This window comes from Eutrigla gurnardus (genome assembly GCF_963514095.1).
Source record: "Eutrigla gurnardus genome assembly, chromosome: 8".
Lineage (NCBI taxonomy): Eukaryota > Metazoa > Chordata > Actinopteri > Perciformes > Triglidae > Eutrigla > Eutrigla gurnardus.
This window is the reverse complement of record NC_139922.1, coordinates 25,215,119-25,227,618: the sequence shown is the minus strand read 5'-3', so window position 1 is coordinate 25,227,618 and position 12,500 is coordinate 25,215,119. Positions and strand designations below refer to the sequence as shown.

The window sequence follows — 12,500 nt, the reverse complement described above, 5'->3', positions numbered from 1 at the left end:
GATAGTTTTTGTTTTTTGAAATGTATTTTAACGGGCACTAATCGGCTGTTTGAGGAAACATGAATGCTTTCAATCCTACGAAGCAGTGGTCGTTTCAGCCTCTAGTGGCCAAAACGAGTATTACATCAACAAACAATCGAATTTAACCCAAAAAAATAAATTAGTAAATAAATAAATAATCACCTTTCAAAACCTTTACTTAAGTCGTAAACACCGGAGAGAAAACTGTTTACATCAGATTTAGAAAACAGATCACCACAACTGCTTTGCTCACTTGCCTCACAGGGCTTCCGTAGATTTCTTTAATTATATATATATATATATAAATATATATAATAGTTTGTTTTAAGTGGCGTGAGGAAGAAGAAGAGATTATCTATGTTCAGAGACAAACGAGGCGTTCACTGACCCTCAAACAGCTCAGTGTTGTCGATCTGGCCGGGGAAGGAAGACGAGTTCTGATCTCCGGTCTCAACAAACTCCTTCCACTGTTCATACCAGCGACGCTCCACCACGTACCTGCAACACACACACACACACCACACACACACACACACACACACACACACACACACACACACACACACACACACACACACACACACACACACACACACACACACACACGTCATGCTCCATCTGGAATGGGAGGTGTTACCCAGCATGCTTTGCTCCACCTCCTCCGGTGTGACCAGTTTGGAGCCGATGACAGACAGAACCAGCCTTCCACTTTATTGCGTTTCCTCTCAAAGACTCTGCTTGTGTGTGAATGTTGATCAGCGGCAGCGATCAATCAACTAAAGAACCTGATCCCTGTTTTTGGATCGAACCAGCTGAGTTTATGAATGATAACATCATCAACCAGCAGCAACGCGATGAAGAACTTTGATCTGTAACAAGCGTTGGCCATAAATATGGGTTTGTCTGGTTATTTCCTCTATCAATCCTTTCTAGATGCATTTCACTTTCACTTTCATTCTCCTGTAATCTAGAGAATGTCCGAACATGCCAAACAACAGTCTGAGGTCATAATAAAAGACCCGGTGGAGGGAACCCCAAGGCCTACAGAGACCTGGTGGAGGGACCCCCAAGGCTTATAGAGACTCAGTGGAGGGACCCCAAAAGCCTATAGAGACCCGGTAGAGGGACCCCCTATTACATATCATATAATGTTCCTTATTAAACCAATAATAGTGTCTAGTGCAGCCTATAGTTCCATGTATAACAGTACTTTGTAATGATGGATGGATAAAATGCTAAGGCATTAAAATAATAATTGTTGACAGATTCATATTTCATTTTTTATCTATTTTGGCATTTCTACATCACAATTTCTCAACATAATATTAAACAAACAGGAAGATTTTTATTTGCTTATTATAGGTTGTATTCGTGTTAAGGTGTATTTTTGGACATTCATATTCAAAATTTCTGGAAGAAAACAAAGTTTGGGATTAAATAATTTGGGGACTCCCTGCAGTAACTCTGCGGAGCCACTAGGGGCCTTAAAGGGTTTTGACGACCGATAATAGCTGCAGATAGAGATGCACAGACACTACAACCTCATCACGAGATGCCTCCACATCCTACACACGGCACCTTTTAATTCTTCCTTTATTCGTGCAAAGTGACCTGATGATTTACTTTATCAAGATGTGCAGGTGAAGTGATTCCAGTATGTTTTAGTGCCATTTAAAGAGTTTTAATGAGAGTTTGTTTATTATCAGGATGGTGTCGTGAATCTTTATTGTTGATGGACACGATAATTATGACATAAAATTATTTTCATACAGTCCCAAGCCTTGCTGCAGATTACTTTCCGTATCACCATGAAGAGAATACCAGTCAAACATTTCACACAACACGACGTCCAAACCTTTGACCACGACAAACGCAACACCTCCACCTCTTCAGCGAGTCACAGCTGTTCAACCTGCTTTATGTAAGACACTTCACTCATCGAGTGCTTTCCTTTTAAACGAGTCCGGCTCTCCATCCTACATCAGACTAGTTTGGATTTCAGCAGAATTCTCCATCTATTATGAACCAAACATGAAGAGAAAACAAACTGCAAAGAAACTAAATGTCATTGCCGAATCCTTTTCATAACAGGAGGTTTGGTGCTTCTTCCTCCAACCATAACGGAGACTCTCAGGATTCAGTTTCATTTCACGTCACAGACACAGTTTTGATTCACTTCCCTCAGAGTCTGAGTCCTCCCTTGGTCTTGGTCTCTTAAAGACCTATTTCCTCTGGTCTGGGTCTCGTTATTATTTTATCACAGCTGGACAGAAAACCTCCTTTGCTTTCGGATTTTAAGTCTTAATCCGCGATCACACTTCTATTTCCCCTCGAGTCAAGAAGAAACATGGAAACCTTCTTCAGCTATGAACCAAGTTGAATATCCAGGGTTCCTCCACATTTTCCAAAGTCAAATTCAGGCACCTTTCAAGCATTTCAAGGTGCATTTCCATGCTTTTCCAGCACCTTCCAGCTGTGGTAAACTACATATTTGTATCAATCCAATGGTCAGTATTCAGTCTACTTATTCTGTCACTTGTTCATCACATTAAATGAGATGTTATTGTCCTCTAAACAACCAACATGATGTTTGGAGACAGCTTTTTACAGAAGGACCACAAATGAAAGGAAAACTAATTCCACTAACAGATCCACAGAAATATAATCACCAACTATTTTCATCATCTGTTCATCATCAAAAGTCATTTTTCATAAAGAAATGTCAGAAAATGCTGTTTTCAGTCCAGAAAATATGGAGATCCTCATTCCTTTCTCTATTACATCATATGTCAGCATATAGAACAGACATTCCAAGCACTTTATTCTAAGTCCAAGCTAAAATTCAAGGGTTTTCAAGGATTTCCAGCACCCGTACCAACCCTGAATGCTGGACTTTTAGTAACAGAGGAGTATTTTCACAGAGTGGTATTAGTACCTGTACTACAGTACAGTATTGACATATTGTATATAAACTAGGATTATTAAAACGCAGCTCTGGTGGAAAAACAAAAGTGGAAGTTTACAAGTCGACCCTGAACTCCCCATCGCAGCTGGTTGACAGGCTAGCGTAAGCGTTAGCATCCCCGCGGCTAACGGTCAGGTCCAACGTCTGCCTCCGCTACTAGCGCGAGCTACGGCAACGGCGGCGGCTAGAACCGAACACCGAGCCGTTAAACGGCCCCAACGGCATCACAGCGACGGCGACACGGGTGCTCTCTGTCGCCGAACGCGTTAATAACCGTTAGGTAACGTTTTCCGTGTTATGCTAACAGCTAGCCCTGTCACCGACTCTGTGTGTGTGTGTGTGTGTGTGTGTGTGTGTGTGCGGGCGGACTCTCACCAACTGTCCCCAGCGCGGAGCTCACACTCCCGCAGCAGAGACTCGATCTCCCGCCGCTGGGTCTCCAGGCCCGGGGGCTCGGCCGCGCAGCAGCGGCTGTTGGCCGTCATGGCGTTCACTCAGTGGCGCATGAAAGATGTCGGAACTGTCAGAAATATTAAACGGAGCGAGCAGAAGAAGACGAAAGGCAGAAGTCAACCGCCGCATTGATCAACCGATAAACAGGGGAAGCTACACGGAGGACGGAGCTGTGTGTTTGCGGAAGTAGGAAGTGGTTCTTCGGACTCGAGCGATGACGACTTCCGGGAGGCTTCATCCGTCGATAAAGAAAATAAAACAAAAATAAATACATCTAAATGAAACTAATTAATCTGTGTACCCTATATAACATTTGTACAAACTAATTTATGATTTCTGGCTATATTATCTTTGATTATTGTTAATGTTAATGAATAAATAAAAGGTTAAAAAAAAATTGTCTATGTATATTCATGGTATCTACACTAGGATGTGCCATTCAGTCAAGAAACAACAACTGAAAATGAGTATATATTATTAACCATTTTATTAATGGCGAATCTTTGTTTTAGACTCTCAACCAGTAAACTTCAGTAAACGTAATCAAATAACCCTGTGAATATACTCCAAATATCTGAATAACTGAACGATTTGTAATATAAAATATCAAAATGTTGTGCTTATATTTTTCTTTCTTTTTTTATTGAACAACAAATAATACTCCTTGTGTAGCAGTGAAAAAACCCATAAAACAATATAATAAAATGGAAATAAATCAAAATACATAAATTGTTATTAATCAACAATACAACAAATAAATAATAAATAATTAAAAATAAAGTTAGTGCATTCAACCAAAATTAGGTTGGACAAGCGAACAGCTCAGAGTTCCAATTCATTTTCTAATTCTAGTAAATTCTGACACAGAAGACATACTAGTGATCAATTCATCACAATAAAATTAATTAATTACAATAAACACCTGCAATGCCAGAGGATATCATATATATGCATACAAATACATTAAAGCAGGTGCACAAGTTCATTGTCTTGATTAATCTTCTTATTTTTGGAGGAAATAGATTTTATTTGAACATATTTTGCTAATATGATTATTAGGTTTATCATAAAATATCATATACATTTTGTATACTATTTTATTGTCATTTAATTTGTTTTAATAATATTAATGTGGCCTTGAGAATAGAATAAGTTGTGTCGTGACGTCTTTTATTTCTGTTGTTGTTGTTGTTGTTGTAAATATCGCGAGATTTTATAAATGAGTCGCTCTCGGCCAATCAGCGCCGGCGCCAATAAACGTCCGGGCCAATGAGGCGTCAGTTTGCTGTCACGTTGTTGTCAGGGAGGGAAAAAGTAGCGCGCGGGGCTGACGGACGGAGAGCAGAAGAAGAAGACGAGAAAGAAGACGCAGCTCCATCATGGACGTGGATATGACGGAGACCGAGCAGACACCGACAGAGAGCGGCCAGAAGACGGACACGGGGGCCGGAGAGGCTTCGGGGAAAAGCTCCGGGAACACGTACGAGCTGCCGTGGGTGGAGAAATACCGGCCGCTCAGGCTGAACCAGATCGTGGGGAACGAGGAGACGGTGAGCCGGCTGGAGGTGTTCGCCAGGGAGGGGAACGTCCCCAACATCATCATCGCAGGTCGGAGGGCTCCGAGTTCACTGCGTTCTAGTTGTACTAATACCTTCTAGTTGTATTACTACCTTCTAGTTGTATTTGAACTTTCTAGTTGTATTTATACTCTCTAGTTGTATTGCTACCTTCTAGTTGTATTTGTACTTTCTAGTTGTATTTGTACTTTCTAGTGATCTTTATACTCTCTAGTTGTATTTATACTCCATAGTTGTATTTATACTCAGTAGTTTTATTTCTACTTTGTAGTTGTATTTATACTTTATAGTCACTGCGTGGAAGTACTCCGATCTTCTACTGTACTTTTACTGTTACTAGTAACGAGTATTCAAAATCGTTCTCAAGTAAAAGTGCAAAAGTAGTAGGATTTAAAACTACAAAAAGTAAAAGTATTCATTATGCATAATAATAATAATATATATATGACTGAATTATGACTGTTGATGCTTCAGTATGACAGGTGAAGCTATAACTAACTTATAAACATTGATTTATACTTTGTTATTGTCACATTTTGGTCAACAAATCAAACGACTGTTCTAATAAATGTAAAAGTAACTTTTCCCGGTCATCGTGTCTGACTGATCCAGGTCCTCCAGGAACAGGGAAGACCACCAGCATCCTGTGTCTGGCCCGAGCGCTGCTGGGAGCCTCCATGAAAGACGCCGTGCTGGAGCTCAACGCTTCCAACGAGAGGTGAGAAACACGATGGGGAGGAACCGACGACGCTAATTCTCCCGGTGAAGGCTGAGCGGCGAGGCTCGGGAGGCGGTTTAACGAGTGTCGGGTGTTTGGTTCAACGAGTGTCGGGTGTTTGGTTCTGCGTCTGCAGGGGGATCGAGGTGGTGAGGAACAAGATCAAGATGTTCGCTCAGCAGAAAGTCACGCTGCCCAAAGGACGACACAAGATCATCATCCTGGACGAGGCCGACAGGTGAGACGACCAGAGGGTTAGTACCGGGACCCTAGTACTGGGAGGGTTAGTACCGGGACCCTAGTACCGGGAGTGTTAGTACGGGGACCCTCGTGCCAGGACCCTGCAGAGCATCCCGGATTCGATCTGAGGGTCTCAAAGGGATCAGAGAAACTTCTGTTACCCAAAATCAGTCTCTTATGTGAGCTCCCCCCCCCCCCCCCCCAGCATGACGGACGGCGCCCAGCAGGCGCTGAGGAGGATCATGGAGATCTACTCGAAGACGACGCGCTTCGCCCTGGCCTGCAACGCCTCGGACAAGATCATCGAGCCGATCCAGTCTCGCTGCGCGGTGCTGCGCTACTCCAAACTGACAGACGGTCAGATCCTGGCCCGGCTGCAGGATGTGGTGGAGAAGGAGAGCCTGTCGGTGTCTGACGACGGGCTGGAGGCCGTCATCTTCACCGCCCAGGGAGACATGAGACAGGTGAGATGTGAGACCGGGGAGACCCGACCGTCTGGCGCTCAAAGGGCCCGTGGGTGGTCTTCGCTGACTTCCTTTTTCTCCCCCTCCCCCCCCCTTCAAGGCGCTGAACAACTTGCAGTCCACCAACTCCGGCTTCGGCTACGTCAACAGCGAGAACGTCTTCAAGGTGTGCGACGAGCCCCACCCGCTGCTGGTGAAAGGCATGCTGGGACACTGCGTGGCCGGGAACATAGACGAGGCCTACAAAGTGGTGGAGCACCTATGGGCGCTGGGCTACTCTCCGGAGGACATCATCGGGAACATATTCAGGGTCTGCAAGACCTACCAGATGGCCGAGTACCTCAAACTGGACTTCATCAAGGTGAGGCAGTCTCTGCTTTCTCCATAGATGCTAGCTGCATTTAAAACGCCTGTTCTCTGAATGGAGTCTGGTTGACGGGTCTTCTGGTTCTGTCCTGCAGGAGATCGGGTACACTCACATGAGGGTGGCTGAAGGTGTGAACTCGCTGCTGCAGATGGCCGGTCTGCTGGGTCGACTCTGCAGCAAGACGGCGCCCCCTGCTGCCAGCTGAAACCAGCGGACCCCCGGGACCACCTTTCTAGAAACCTGCTGCTGCCTCCTCTTCTGTGTTTGGTGCTGAAGCAGCTGGACTGTTCATCCTCTGTTCATCTGTTGCACTTTTTCAGACCCGACATCACAGCAGATTTTGTTTTACTCTGCGGAAGTAAAATAATGTGTAAAAACTAGACAATAAATCATCTTTTCATTGATTAATTTAGTTCTTTTTTTGGTTTATTAATCAAACTGACTGATTAATTATCCTTCCTTTCTTCGGAGTATTTGTACATGTGTTTTTATTGCTACGTCTACTAAAGTAAATGATCCACGTCAGACCAACGTTCCAGATTAACAAGCTTTATTTCATTGCAAACCTTGTTTACATTTAAAGTCGGGAAACAACAAACCTCAGTGACGGCGACTTCAGTACAAATCTCAAAAGTAATAGTTGTAATAAATATTAAGAACAGTAACAGACGGCAGAGTTACAGTTAAGTGAAAGTGTGTGTGTGTATATATATATATATATAGAAGAACCGAAGTATCTGACTTTGTGTGAACCGGTTTGTGGGTCGACCTTGTTCCTTCAGAAAGCCCTCGTTGGGTTTACAGAATCCACAATATACGATGGCATATTAGGTAAATAAATACATACATTATTACTGGGGAGGAGGGTAATATTCAGAGAAAATATAAGAATTTCCAGGATTTAAAAAAAAGTGAATATTTTACTTGAATTAAGAAAAACTTTGAGGGTTTTTTTTCTTGCAAATTTCTGACTTTAATCTATTTTTTTTTCTTGTAATGTAATTTTTAAATACCATGACCCTGATAAAATAAAAGTCGACATGAAGGATTTCAGTGCTGGTCTGGGAGCTGCTTTTCAGTCCTCCAGCAGGGGGCAGCAGCACACCAGTGAGCAGAACTTTAAAACAGCTGTAATCAAGATGCCTGTAACCAAGGCAACATGTCGAGACGGTTAAAGTGCAATTCTTCAAATCGGCGTGACTGAAAGTCAGATCGTCGTCAAACAGGAAGCCGGATAATAATCAATAATCAATCACCCCGCGGTCCAGAGAACCAGGACGACGCCACGTGGAAGAAGTTCGAGTGTTCCGTTTTCACGCGGAGGTGTTTCCTGACGGCTCCACGACATCGGTTACTCACTAGACTGAAACCACGGTACGGACGGCATGCCAACGGTCCACGACGAGCATGCTGTCGACAGAGGGCCCGAACTAAACCACGTACAGGAACCCGGGAGGGAACGGGTCAGGATCCCCGTCGAAGGAAGACGTTAAGAGGATAAAAGTTCACCTCAGAATTACCTTCTTCTATCGAGTACCAGCTGAAAAAATCTGCCCAGTCGCAGTAAAAAAAAACAACGATTTATCTGGAGAAAAATCTGTTCTGAATCCTGTTTATGACTTAAAGGTGCTATTGACAACATTGATAACATCCAGCCACTAGATGTCGCACTCGTACTCCTCCCTTCCATTGCGTTCACGTCACAACACAGCTGGTGCTCGAAGCGCATGCACCCTCAACGGGGTGCCAGTTCTTAGCACTTGGGACTGGTACCGAAATGCCGCCCGCTAACCATCAAACTCAGCCATTTTTCTGTTTTTTCCACACTAACTGGCAACCCCAAAGACTCTTGACCCCTGACTACGCAGAGATACCACATGATACCAACCCCGTCACACATCTCCACAGAGGTAAACAAAACATTCATTACGGACCGACAACATTTTTTAAAATGATTAGTTCACAATAAAAAAAAAATGTTTTTCACAAGAAGTGATACTTTGATTCTGCACCTTTCTAAAAGCTCTGTTGATGTTTTTTTTTATTATTAATTATTCGTTTCCATAAAAATGTTATCAATATGACCTTTAAGATCAGGTGGGAAAAAACCTTTTAGGCAGGTGAAATGTTGTTGTAATACTCATTTTGTCCACAAGAGGCGCAATACACTACAAGTGTTGGCACATTTTAATTTCTTTATGTGCTCAATAAGGAGCATAGATTGTGTTTCAGCAAGTTATGTAAATTAAAATGAACCTGAAATTATACGAGGTAGCGGTGCACTACAGCCCCTTGTGGACAAAATGAGTATTACACCAACAAAACATTTTTACCCGACGACAAAAAATCACCAAAAAAAATGAAGGAAGATTATCAGGGCAAAAAAAAAATCTCCCTGGCCTTCAGGGCTTCCGTAGAGTGGAATAACTGATATTACAAAACATTTTTAAGTCAAGGTACAACTACAGTTTTTATGATGAAATATCCCCTGAAAGATAGTAATATTTTATGAGTATGGAAAGAGTAAAGTTCCAGAAGCGAGATTCACAGCAACGCCACCACCACCATCAACAACATAACAAAATAATAATGAGTATATTCAGAGTAATAATAAAAAGAAGGGACCAAACCGAAGAAAGAGAAATGAAGAAATAACACCTGTGTGTAAATGTGAACCCGCTGACCTCCATGACCAGTAACATCTACGGTGTCGCCGCGGCGAGCCGCATGGCTCCGGGGAGGAGGAAGTCAAAGCACGGACCGACGTGGGTAACGGAGCCAACGTGGCCGACACCAAACTGTGTACGACAGCGGTCAAATCTAAAAGATATTTAAGGGTTGTTTCTCTACTTCATACGATGTTAGATGTGACTTTCTCCTTCGGGAAGAACGTTTAGGACTACGACGTTTGTCCGACATGGAGGAAAGGTCCATCTGAGGAGGAGAGTAAAGAGAGGAAACAGCAGGAACAGTCCTACGCGCTCATTTCAATGGTTTGTTCCGCTGTGTGTCCGCGGGTGGAGGAGTTGGCGCCCTCTGGCAGCGTGTTGGTGGTACTGCGGCTCCGGACGCCGTCCGTGGAGCCGACGCTGGAGGCCGAGTGAGTCCTGGAGCGGACCAGCCGGGTCATACCAGCTGTGGGCACTGGGGAAAAAACAGAAAACATCAGCATGGAGGTGTGTGTGTGTGTGTGTGTGTATGAGTGTTGGGGGAGGGGGGTTTGAATCCTCCACATTGAAGCAGCTGGATTCAAATCTGATGACGGTGAGTCGGAGGTTCCGTTCACATTGAAGCTCCAAATATTCTCATTTTTTGTTCAGCCACCAGACTCCATTCACAAAAACAGTCATTTTACCCTCTCAGAGCCGCTTTGTGTCGCCTTACTAACACCAACACACCAACAGTTGGAGTCGGCGGTGGGACAGCAGCTCCTGTGTGCCGAGAGGTTAAAACGACTGTTTTTGTGAATGGAGTCTGGTGGCTCTGAAGACAACGGCTCCAGTTCCCCCCATCAGAATTCTGCTAGTTTTTTAGTGCGAACGTTGTCGTTAGCCGGAGTATTAATCTGAGGCGTCAAGTGTTTCCATCTTACATCGTTGACATTGGTTCGGCGTTATTATGGGATGCGAGTTTAAATCCCACAGGAGACGTGATCGGCTCTCTATCGGGATGTGAGCGTGTCTGCAGTGTGAACGGAGAGGACGTGTGTGTGTTGGCATGCAGCAGAAAGCTGATCACTTTCACTGCAGGGGAGAAATATCGATCAGTGTGATCAGTGTGATCAGCTGATCACCAGCATGCACACGCACACACACACACACGCACACACACACACACACACACACACACACACACACGCAAAGACAAGCAAGGCGAAGGAGTAACAAGAGAGCAAAGAATCAAAGATGGAAATGTAGACTGGTGATGTGTATGTGTGTTGGGGGGGGGATTCTGGTTGAAATCCTGATACCTGATTGGCTGCTCAGCCGGTTTAATACAACATGAGGGACTGGAGGAAACAAAGACAAAGAGAGAAGAAGAAGAGCAGAAAGGAAGCAGGACGGGCTGAGAGACACACAAACACTAAACACTACTACTTACAGTCAGTGACGCAGGGCTGCACACACACACACACACACACACACACACACGCACACACACACACACACACACACACACACACACACACACACACACACACGCACACACACACACAAACACACACACACACGCACACACACACACACACACGCACACGCACACACGCACACACACTCACGCACACACACTCACGCACACACACACACACACACACACACACACACACACACACACACACAGACACACGCGCACACGCACGCACACACGCACACACACACGCACAGACACGCACACACACACACACACACACACACACACACACACACACACAGACCAACAGGAAGTTTCAAACACGTGTGGGATAAAAACACTCTGCCATTCATTAGTTAAAGTGTTTTTTTCGGAAACTCTCGTATGTTCTATAATATAGGAGCGGCACGATGTTTCAGCAGCGATGCTGTGATGTGTGCGTTAGTGGGATGTGTGATGTTGGCAAATAAAGTCAAACACGTCACACTACTAAGTATTTTAGCTGCTTGACGCAAAGGAAAACTCCCATGATCCTCGTGTTCATGACTAATCCAGTATTAGTGATTAATGAGCGGCGGTCTAGGTCTAGTTTCATAATAATAATAATAATACATTTTATTTATAGAGTGCTTTTCATAGTACTCAAAGTCACGTTAAAACGATGAACTCTATTTATTGTTTATAGGACTCTTAATTTAGCTTTCAAACTGATGCATTTAAATTAAAAATGTACAAAATGTAGGAAGAAAATTCCTGTATCTTTTTATATGGTAAAATATACTGCAAAAAAATAAATATTGCAACGTGAGTTTTGTACCAACATCATGCACTGGTAGGTCTGACAGCCAGAGAGAAAGCAGCATAGAGGATACTCACTGTAGCCCATCCCCTGCACAAAATACTTGAAGGCCTCCGCTAGTTTTCCAGGCTGAGGAGAGAAAAACACGCTGCAGTCAGAACAATATCATTATTTATTTTATTAAATAAACTATGTTTGACTGACAGATAAACGTTTCTCTGCTTCTTCTAGAAATACAGCTGTTCTCTATTTAAATAGAAGTACACATACTTGTGTTCAAAAATAGTAGAAGTAGAAGTACTGATTCCACTTCTTTACTCCAGTAAAAGTATAGGCTCTAAAATGCACTCAAAGCAGAAAGTAAAAGTATTTCTATGAGGACAAGTCTAACTGAATCTGGTATTTGATTGTTGTTTTTACTTATGTCTCACATGCTGCCTTTGTTTTTATATCATTTATCTATTGTTAATACTGAGATGTTACATTGTTGGCATTCTGTGAACAGCAAAAGAAGAATTTCATTGTACAGGGAAACACGTTTATTTACTGTGCATATGACAATAAACCCTTTGAACCTCTTGAATCATATAAATAAAAAATGATAATCAATAATTCCCCTCAATTGCATTAAAACTAAAGTAACGAGTCTGTTTCTAAAATCTGAGGAGTATAAAGTACAGATATTTGTTTTAACATGCAGGAAAAGTCAGTACAAGATACCTGAAGGAAGTATTTGTACTTTGTTACCTTCCTCCTCTGAGACCT

At 43.2% G+C, this 12,500-nt stretch overlaps 3 protein-coding genes across 7 annotated transcripts in view; 1 reads left to right on the top strand and 2 right to left on the bottom strand.

The window, feature by feature from the left end:
• Window positions 1–3,637, bottom strand: part of usp11 (ubiquitin specific peptidase 11) — a 13,232-nt gene extending 9,595 nt beyond the window's left edge. Inside the window, exons 1-2 of one of the 3 annotated variants that reach the window (XM_084015712.1) lie at window positions 3,362–3,637; window positions 410–519 (exon numbers count right to left, since the gene is read on the bottom strand). In XM_084015712.1, coding sequence (XP_083871838.1) covers window positions 410–519; window positions 3,362–3,471 — 220 coding nt within the window. In that variant the 5' untranslated portion in view covers window positions 3,472–3,637. The remainder of the gene's footprint in view (window positions 1–409; window positions 520–3,361) is intronic. The other 2 variants (XM_084015711.1, XM_084015713.1) reach the window with 2 other exon arrangements.
• A 1,122-nt stretch (window positions 3,638–4,759) lies between these two features.
• rfc2 (replication factor C (activator 1) 2) lies at window positions 4,760–8,382 on the top strand. Its single transcript, XM_084016276.1, has 6 exons — window positions 4,760–5,047; window positions 5,629–5,734; window positions 5,871–5,972; window positions 6,180–6,438; window positions 6,539–6,799; window positions 6,900–8,382. The coding sequence occupies exons 1-6, from the start codon at window positions 4,819–4,821 to the stop codon at window positions 7,008–7,010; spliced, it is 1,068 nt and encodes a 355-aa protein (XP_083872402.1). The 5' UTR covers window positions 4,760–4,818; the 3' UTR covers window positions 7,011–8,382.
• A 470-nt stretch (window positions 8,383–8,852) lies between these two features.
• Window positions 8,853–12,500, bottom strand: part of LOC311017724 (protein NDRG3-like) — a 14,049-nt gene continuing 10,401 nt past the window's right edge. For 2 of the 3 annotated variants that reach the window (XM_084016273.1, XM_084016274.1), the window contains 3 exons: window positions 11,813–11,864; window positions 10,776–10,814; window positions 8,853–9,949 (listed from right to left, as the gene is read on the bottom strand). In XM_084016273.1, coding sequence (XP_083872399.1) covers window positions 9,780–9,949; window positions 10,776–10,814; window positions 11,813–11,864 — 261 coding nt within the window. In that variant the 3' untranslated portion in view covers window positions 8,853–9,779. The remainder of the gene's footprint in view (window positions 9,950–10,775; window positions 10,815–11,812; window positions 11,865–12,500) is intronic. The other variant, XM_084016275.1, reaches the window with a different exon arrangement.